We start from the raw sequence: 10,526 nt of genomic DNA, 5'->3' as shown, positions 1-10,526 counted from the left end.
AAAAACCTCCACCACACATATACACTCACAGACGTCCATTGAATATTTTCTGGACTTAGCTTGCTATATAAGATATAGGTTGAAAGTAGGTTAACAGTTTTCAAAGTTGACTGTACAAGAATGCGTGTGTGTGTGTGCGCACATCTTTCCATTATGTTAGAAAAGGTTAGAGACAGAATTTAGGTTAGATATTTTTTAGGCTATATATATATATATATATATATATATATATATATAAAAAATATTATATAAACCACATTTAAGACAGAATTTTCCCCCCACTTTTAATATACAATAATCACAAATATAGAATACATTTTTCCCCCAGTTTCTTTGTTAATATAAAACTTTTAGTGAGTTTTAAAAAACTTTTTCTTTACAGGTGGTTTTTTATGCCAAGCAGATCGCAAATAAAATGGCGACGTGTCTCTGCTTCGTCTTAGCATCCCCTTCTGCCGCTCTGCCTAGTTCTCTTCTTTCTCTTTGCATTCCTTCATCTCCATTCACTGTAAAAAATTTATACATTTAGGAAAGGATTAGTTAGGAAGCTTAAAAACAGGTTTTAGGAATATATTCAATATTTTCCTCACTCCTTTTAGCTTTATTTCATCCTGTTTACAATTTTTTAATCAAAGTTTTTTAAAAAAATATTTCCGCAAAAAAATTTTTTTTTTACTTTGTAAGGAAAAAATAAATTCTTTTCGTACCAAGCAGTGGTTTTTTTTTTTTTTTTTTTTACAAGGGGGGAATTCAAGGAATATTATACTTTCGTGTGACAGGCCATGCTGTAACACCACAATTTTCGTGTGTATAAACACATACAACCATCATTACTTTTTTCTGCTTCCCAGTGGCCAAAGCAGTACTAATTTTTTTTCCTACTGTTTTTACAACCCGGTGTGCCTATTCTAATAGTTTTCTATTCTGAACTGCTAAGTTACACGTAAATAAACCTACAGTGCTTGACAAACGGTGTGAGGTAGACGGATAGTCAACTAGCCTATATAAATATGGGCTCGCTCTAATCTCCGTCCACGAAGCTCTCGTACAAGGGACATTGCTCGCCTATTTCCCAAAATGCCGCCACGCAGTTACTAAATTAAAAAAAAAAAGCACGTGGTTGCAGTGCACACGTAATTGCATTTATATATGTGTATATGTGTTGGACGATAAACACATGGATTACTCCTTCCTCTTTTGTCGACCAAATCTCATCATGATTTCGACACTTAGCATTAAGCCTTTGCGTCAGGTGGTTTCAATGTTCCATGACGACTTCAAGTCGGTGCTATGGAGTAATAGAAATGGGAGTTCAAAATATATTGGTATGTTTATTGAAGAATAAAAGTTTTGGTGTCTATTACTCAAGGTAGATGTATATGAGTTCGTCTAGATGGCTATTTACCTCCCCAGCTGCTGTTGAACTGGTGGTCTGTTTATCAAGCGTGCTTATATACATGCAAGGTGAGGTTTGCCAGATTGCGTGGAAGTAATCTAACCAACACCGTTTTTAAAACCGCGGGATGCTCTAGATGGCCCGGGGTTGCAGCATAGAGTATATATACTTGACCCGGTCCAAGTGCCGCGTTGAGGTATCGAACCCCAAACCATTGATTTCGACCTTCGCTATTTTGAAATTCCCAGAAAAGTACCTTGTGGGGTCATCTAACAGGACAAAAAAGGAAAAGGCATTTGAGTAGAAATTAGACGGTGGAGTGGGGGGTCGTTGTAACGCTGTCTGTCAGGCTGCCGCCATGCTGGGGCACCACCTATATATATGTGTGTGTATATATATATATATATATATATATATACCGGAGTAAACACAAATGTGAAACAAGGTGGAAAAAAGAGTACTCAAATACCAATGCTGGAGTAATATGCTTTAAATAAAGATATATATATATATATATATATAATATATATATATATACATACGTGTGCATATAATATATATATATATATATATATATATATATACACATAAATATATACATACGTGTGCATATTAATATATATTATATATATATAGTTGTGTATGTATATCTGCATATACGTATGTACATTTGTGTTCGATATAAAATGCTACAGAAGTGACGCTCTCCGATATGTAATTTATATGCCTATCTATCTATCTGTCTGTGTGTGTGTGTGTGTGTGTGTGTGTGTATAAATACATATATACACATACGCGCGCACGCACGTATATTCTGCTGTTAAGGGGTTGAATGAAAAGCGTTGCATTTTCGCGCCATTCGTACACCTCGTGCGTTCGTTATTATTAAAATGTTACATGCGCTTCTTACAACTGGAAAATAAGTAAATAAAAAGGGCGCGCGTGTGCGCATCGCTGCGCAGACGCGGGACTGCGACGAAGGGCGGGGGTGGGGGAGCAAGCGCTTGCGAATGCTTAATAATAATTAAAGGTCCGCACGTGGATTTTCAAATTTATGTACATAGAGTGAGTGCGTTGTTGAGTGTATATATATATATATACATATATATGTATATATATATATATATTTATATGTAATGTTTATCGTGCCTTCATAGCAAGCACAGGCAAATTTCCTTATTACAATACACATGTATATAAATATGTATATATATATATATATACTTATTTATTTATACGTATGTATGATGTATATATATATATATATAATATATATATTACACAGGCAATTTCCTTATATTACAAATACACATGTATGTGTATATATATATATAGATGAGTGTTTTCTGCCTTAACAATATATATATTATATATATATATATATATATATATATATATATTACACAGGCAAATTTCCTTATATTACAAATACACATGTATGTCTATATATATATATATATATATATATTATATATATATATATTATATATATATATATATATATTACACAGGCAAATTTCCTTATATTACAAATACACATGTATGTATATATATATATATATATATATATATATAATATATATATATATATAGATGAGTGTTTTTTTACCTTGTTAACAATTAACACGGAAAAAATAAATAAAAATAGTTACCAGGGTAGCAAAAATCTCACAAGATGTCACTCCTTGTTTATAAAGGTAGAAACTTCGTGTTTACATTTAATATTTTGAATAAATTATGAATAGAATAAATAAAATGGAGTTTTAACGCAGGTGTAAATCAAATATTTTTTACTTTCAAGTTAAACTCCATTTATTTATTCATATATATATTATATATATATTGTCTATATATTTATAATATGCCATGTGTATATATAGTTCTAGCAGCTTGGGGTAATTATTCTTGTCTATGTATATAGTGTCTATATACATACATTTGAATGTCTATATATGGAAAAAATAACAATACGGTTTACATGTCCCTTCAGCATATAAACCGGCCATATCCGTTCCAAATATTCTTAGCTTTTTTTATGTTCAAACTCGCTAGTTCTGGCCTCACACTTGGCCCTACAATGGTCATTATGGAACTAAATTAAATCCTTGAAATTTTGGAAGTTATAAGATAATGGTGAATTCAAAACGATGTGAATATAAGCCTTTATATTTGATAAAATAATCAATGCTAAAGGGATAGAAATATATATAGTGTTGTGTATATATATATATATATATATATATATATATATATACATACACACGCACATAAAGGGAAATTTGTATTTATGTACATGTGTAAATACATGTAGACACACATATATATACATATATATACATACATACATAAACATACATACAGATACATACATGAAGTGTTGCCCTTATAATTCTCTGCCTGTTTAAAGCCAAGTCATTGGGTCCTTCGGGGTTCACCTCTCTCACCTTTCTTATTTAGCTTTTCTTCTTGTCCGAGTTCATTTCGTTCAGGTGGCACAGTTTTTTTGTTTTTTTCTCCCCTTTTTATCTCCTCTCCCTGTGAGGAGGAGGAGGGAGGAAGGGTTCACAGCAGAAATAACACTTTTACCACCCGTGTGTGCCCGCATCTCCATGTCCTTGATAACTTTGATAAATACAGAGATATTTAATGAAATACGAGGAAAAACTTTTCGCAGTACTTTTGTTGTACTGTGCACCTAGGCAGGAATTCATACCCCCCTCCTCAATTAGACGTAGCTGTGTGGAATGGAAAGCTGCTTTCTGGATTGTGTGGCCTTGGGTTTTAGTACCCCTATACGGCGCTTTTGGATTGAATTTCGTGAACAAGTTGAAGCGAAGCTCCTCGTATATGCATATATCTGTTCTCTTCTACCACTTGACAACCGAAGACGGTTTGTTTATGTCCTTGTAAATAGCGGTTCGACAAAAGTGACCGATAGGTTGTTATGGTAGGCTTAAAAAAAATACAATTGTACTAGGGAAGGAAGGAAGGTCGATGCGTTCCAAGTACAACTAAAAAACCCTGTAAGGTGATGCCCCAGCATGTCCGCAATCCAATGAGAAACGAGCAAGCAAAACTACATTAATAAGTACTCTTCGATTCAGCACCGACCGAGCGTAGCATAACCTATATTTTAAACGCATCCAACCGTGACCAAATCTAGTTTAATGCGGATATTTATCTTGGTGGTTATCTGTGTGTATGTGTGTCCCTCCACTCTTTGCACGTAACGATGATAGAGCATGTACGATTCGTGGAAGATTGGGCTGTTATTTCTAATTGCTTCAACCTACCGTCCTCGTAAAAAACTAACTTAACCTTACTGACACTTTATATATATATGTATACATTTTTTCTTGTTGGTGTTGAAATCGTGTACGATAATGGCCAAGAGCCCTTTTAGTACGATCTTTGCTATGGACTCCATGCTGTGTTAGCAAAACAAAAGCTATCAAACAAACGCCTGGTGTGGGGTTTTAAACATCCGCTTTTTTTTTCTTCCATGGAGATACGAATAAAGGAACTTATATACTTTGCTGTCTCTAGTTTCTTCAAGGAAGGTGTAGGCTAAAATATGTGTACCATTGAACAAATAAACCCTTTCGCTTGTCCATAGTATGTTTACACAAAGTTTGTCCTTAATCGGCCATGTTTGTTTTCAGACGTTTTAGTTAGCCCCCCCCCCTCACTCCGTTTCATACTCTCTGAGTGATGTTATTAAGCTTCCTCAAAAGTGCCAAGTGAGTCTGGTTGGGGTAGATAATGGGTGGATGTGTCTATCATGATGCATGGACACGTGGAAATGCATGTTCTTAGGGACTGGCTACAATTAGAAAAAAAAACGTTTTGCGGGTGAAGGTAAAAATCTAAATAAGGGAGGCAACTTGCAGCACCTATAGGAGTTTTAAGTACCTGTTTTTTTTTTTATATTTAAAAAAAGTACGGTTTTTATTTAAAAAGTACCAAGTTTTTCTTAAAAAAGAAATGCCTCTATTTTTTTTCCCCTCAACCAAGTCTGCATCAAAACTGACCTAGGAAGTTAAGTTCATTTCATCTTTGATTTGGCCATTGGACTGATTACCCTACAATTTTTTTTTTAAACTTGGTACTTTTTAAATTAAAAAAAAAAACACCCCTGGTAATTGTGACCATCTCGTCTTTCCTAATAGTCGTTGGGATATACAATGGTGACTTCAGAAAAGTGTTAGAATGGTCTTGCATTAGGTTTTTTTCTATACCAAATGTGAACTCGCTTAAAAATAGTTGTATAAATAAACTTGGTACAATTTGTGGAAATAATAAAATTTAGGGTGGTGCAAATGGTTGGTAACCGGAATTCCTCTGATCATTATTGGGCTTATTGTTATTACTCAGTCACAACATGTGCTACAAAATATGACAATAGTCTTCTTACCCACAAAACCAAACAGGAGTGGTGCTTGACATAACCTCTGAGAAGGGCAATGCTCCAATTTTGAACTATTCTGAAGTGTGGGGAAAACCCAATTGGAAGTAAAAATAACGCTTGGGCAATCATAACTAGCTGCGTGTTTTGGGTATATATATATATATAATATATATATATATATATATATATATATATAGCGATTTAGTTTCATCCTACAGGTTATTTATATACAGTGTCTCTTCAGCGCTGGTTCTACAGTTTGGCCTACTGGAATCATTAAATTGCTAAACCCTTATGGTCTTCGAATATACAAGTTAAAACCTAAGGATGGTTGCAGTTGTTGTGTTGTATAGGTTTTGACGGCAGCTTTTTAAGTTCCCTGATGTGCCCTTATCAATCGATAACTGGGTTGTCCATCCGTTTTGGGTTTTAGGTTTGATTTCTCTGTGACACTGGGATATCTTACCAGGTAAATTTTATATAGTGCGTGTGCGCGTGTATACGTTTATACATAGTGTGCGTATGTGTATACGTTTATACATAGTGTGCGTATGTGTATACGTTTATACATAGTGTACGTGTGTGTATATGTTTAAAATGTTTTCGAATGGTTCTGGAAGCAATATAAGATATTGGATAACAAATGCCTGGTTTGGATATAAAGGAAAAATTTTCGTTTAGCCTGTATATATCAGATCTTCTTGTTGTATTTTGCTTTTTTTTTTTTTAATCGTCTTTTAATATTTATTTTTTAATTTTTATTTTCCAGACTCCGAACTCGGTTTCTCACAGATCTTCGACCACAATCGATCGTAAAGCAGTTGGTGGCCCAGTGGATATCGGCTCGTCTGCGTCTCGCAATCGGAAGATTACCCTATCGTCTGGCGCGCCTCCAGTCGGAGCGTCATCCGTGTCCATCATATCCACTTCGTCAAACAGCAACACCACATCGTCTACGTCTTCGTCGGCCCAATACTACATGCGTTTGAACAGCCATAATTCCTTGATCTCATCCAGTGGGCCAGGAGGTAACAACAACGGCAACAACAACACCTCCCATAGCACAATGGTTCCGTCTCATCCTTGCAAATTGGATCGCAGCATGAGTGAACCTGCCGATTCCTCTCGCTCTGCAGCCATCGCCAATGGCCACCACCACCACAACGGCAACCACCACAATAACAACAACAACAACAATAATAATGGTGTTGGTAGTTGTAGCAGTAGTAGCAGCAGTGGCAGCAGCAGCAGCCTGAGTCAAATAAATTCTAACAAGTACAAGACAGAACTTTGTCGTTCCTATGATGAGAGTCGTCAATGCAAATATGGTGAGAAGTGCCGCTATGCCCATGGCACCACGGAGCTGAGGACGCCAGCCAGGCACCCAAAGTACAAGACGGAACCCTGCCGCACTTACCATTCCAGCGGCTTCTGCCCCTACGGTCCTCGGTGCCACTTTATCCACAACGAGAACGAGCGCAAGACCTCTTCAGGTACCACCGCTTCCAGCTGCTCCTCCAACACTTCCGCTGCCGCCGGTGGGGCCATGTCGTCCGGTGGTGGGTCACCTTCGTCTTCCTCCTCGTCATCCCCGTCTCCCGGCCTGTCCGTCAGTCTTCACAATGCTGTCAACAGCAATGCAATCGGGGTCGCCGGCCCCACGAGCACTGCGGCCGCCACCTCTCCACCTCCCCTCCACCTCCCCCACCACTCGCCCCACCAGCAACACAACTCTCACCATCACCACCACCAAAGTTCCTTGTTAAAAGAGTCTGGTCTCAGCCATCAACAGCAACAGCAGTACCATAGCAACAGCAGCAGTCACTACAGCCAAAACGGTACCAGTGGTACTAATGGGGTTTCACTATTGACAGGGCCTTCCAGCTTGTCACCCCAGCACTCGCCACCTCTTCCTCAATTCTCCCCGTTCTATAGTTCACGACTGTCTCCAACAGGTGGCGCCGCATTCGGTGCTAACAACAGCAGGCCTAAGCTGATCAGTTACAACTCCAGCCCACCTTCTCTTGGATCCACAGGTGACTCTCCCCCTCCGTCCAGCGTCAGCGAGAGTCCGACGAGGAGTCTCAACCGGCAGAGTCCTCTCTTCTTCGGCGACGATTTCCCAAACAACAACAACAACAATAATATTAACATCTACAACAACCACCTGAATAACATGAACGCCGCCACAACCCCATCTTTCACCACTTCGACCACCTCAAACTCCGCTGGACCATCCAGCCTCATCATCATCAACAGCAGCAACATGGGAGGCAACAACATCAACAATAACAACAACCACATCAATAATATTAACGGTATGCTCTCTTCTTCGACGGCTACGGGGTTGTCCAGCAATTTGTCCGCTCTCGGGAGACTCGCCATGTCCTCCTCTCACAACGTTGGGGACGAGCTCGCTTTGGCCACCTCCAGATTGTCCCCAAATGCTCCTGGCACACCTACGACGCCACCACCGCTCCCCTACGAGACGGTGCGACAGCATGAGACCTACGAGAACAGCTTCCACCCCTTCAATGCTTTCAACTTGACCGGACAGGACTACACCAGCGGAACCGGCAGTTTTACTTCACCTGGTCAGTCTTCATACAAGATGTTTTACCAAACTCTCAACGACCCTTCTGGAGCAGCTCACATCTCGTCGAATTCTTCGTCTTCGTCTTCTCTGTCCTCCTCGTCGACCTACGACGCTTTCTTCAGTTTGGGAGCCGCCGAGAAACCCTTTGCTACTTCCAGAATGCCAATGTGGACCGATTTGGAGGCGTAAGGATGTCTTTTAAACCTGTTTGTTCATTAAAAGAAATGAAGAGAGAGAGAGAGAGAGAGAGTGACAGTGAGAGAGAGACAAACAGACAGCCAAAAAAAAAAAAGCGAATCCTTTTTTTGGTGTCTGGTCTCTTCAAAGCCGCTTGTTTTAACGAACAAGCCATGCTCTCCAACTCCTTCATCTTCTAATTAATTAACTTTAAAACATTTCAATCCTACCTTTACAACAAATTGCTGTGCTGATGACGACAACAATGTAGAAGCAATCATTTAACACACAAGCTCTCGTTAACATTAATATTGCATGTACACACAACACTTGCCAACCTCTCTGCTCAAAGCTGACCCTTCCTCTCTTTCTCGGGTTTCATCAATTTTAAGTTAGTCTCTACATATATAAAAAAAAACAGTATTGCTAAATTTGGGCCTTTTAATGTGAAATATATAAATTAAAATTAGCAACGAAATACATATATTTTAACATGCATATGTTAAAATATCAGGAATCCCACATTTTGTAATTTATAAATTAAAATTTTTTTTTCTTCATTTTGAAAAAAAAGAAACAAACTGCTTTCTCTCGGACTGCGATATCCAAAATGAAAAAAAGTTTTTAACCATATTTTTAAAATAAAAAAATTACCCCACATTCTAAGACTTCTCCCCACCCATTTACAAGAAGTACCCAGCGTAACCACCCTGAATTAATATTAACTCTTAATTACATTGGAGGAGAGAAACTTAAAACTTCGTTTCTTGCGATAATTGTAAAATTATATCAAAAACATTGAAGGTTTTCACTTCCTGAGAATCCATTATGCTGAAACAAAGGCAATAGACTTTTTCTGCCTAAGGGGAAAATAAGACCCCTTCCAATGTGCATGTGTATATATATAATATATATGCTATTTTAATTTCTATATAACTTTCTCCCTTTCCACATATCAAGTTTAAAACATACACACATATATATACATGTATATATATGTATATATGTATGTATGTATTTAATAACTGAAGTGAGGGAATGATTGTCCAGTGTGTATAATGTATATATACATATACTGCATGTTTATAGACATATACATACATGCAGGATATAGTTTGCTGTTAATCTCTTCCTCTTTCCCTATACACAAAAAACTCTCCCCCTGTCCCCTGATTTTACAAGAGTTGGCATTTAATTTCTACCCAGGAGAAAAAGGGCAGGGGGCAGTATGGGTGGGTTGGTGGGTGTGTGTGTGTTAGTCTTTGTCTTGGCGGCGTAGGGGTCGGTCAGTTAATTTGTTTCTTCCCTCCCTCCAAGACAAAGGGATTATATATATATTTTTTTTTTTCCTTTTTCATTGCCTCTTAAGTTATTAAATATTCGATTTAATTTATTTATTTATTTGAAAACAACAAACAAAACAAAACATACATTAATAATAATAATAATAATAATTATATAAAACTAAAAAACAAAAAATGTGACCAAGAATAAAATAAAATAACAAACGAAATAAAAACAAAAAACAGGTGCTTTATTTATTTTTATATTTATTTTTAGTTGTATTTAAACAACCTGTTTAATCGGACCCTGCCCTCCTGCTCTTGAGGTTTTAAGAAGGGCAGGGTTGCGGTTCTGTGGAATAATAGAAAACTTCCTATTCATGTTGTCTTGCTCTCTTTTGTCTATTTGCCAATTACCATACTTCGTTAAGATTTTTCAATTAGTAAATCGCACACACTTACACGTATTCTATTTGACCACGATTTGTTTTAATTACATCAAAACATATCTTCTATCCCCTCTCATCAGCTAAATTATATATTGATTTATTTTATGTGTGTATATATGTGTGTGTGTGTGTATATTTATACATACATACACGTATACACACACAAACATATAAAATCTCATATGGGTATATTAAACAGTTTTTTTCTTTCTTATCC

At 37.1% G+C, this 10,526-nt stretch overlaps 1 protein-coding gene across 2 annotated transcripts in view; it reads left to right on the top strand.

Moving 5' to 3' along the window:
- Positions 1-9,981, top strand: part of LOC115229692 (mRNA decay activator protein ZFP36L2-B-like) — a 35,566-nt gene extending 25,585 nt beyond the window's left edge. For both annotated transcript variants that reach the window (XM_029800007.2, XM_036499307.1), the window contains exon 3: positions 6,574-9,981. In XM_029800007.2, coding sequence (XP_029655867.1) covers positions 6,574-8,589 — 2,016 coding nt within the window. In that variant the 3' untranslated portion in view covers positions 8,590-9,981. The remainder of the gene's footprint in view (positions 1-6,573) is intronic.
- Positions 9,982-10,526: the final 545 nt, after the last annotated feature.

This window comes from Octopus sinensis, unplaced genomic scaffold, assembly GCF_006345805.1.
Source record: "Octopus sinensis unplaced genomic scaffold, ASM634580v1 Contig13526, whole genome shotgun sequence".
NCBI classification, from domain to species: Eukaryota; Metazoa; Mollusca; class Cephalopoda; order Octopoda; family Octopodidae; genus Octopus; species Octopus sinensis.
This window is presented reverse-complemented; position numbering and strand designations above follow the sequence as displayed.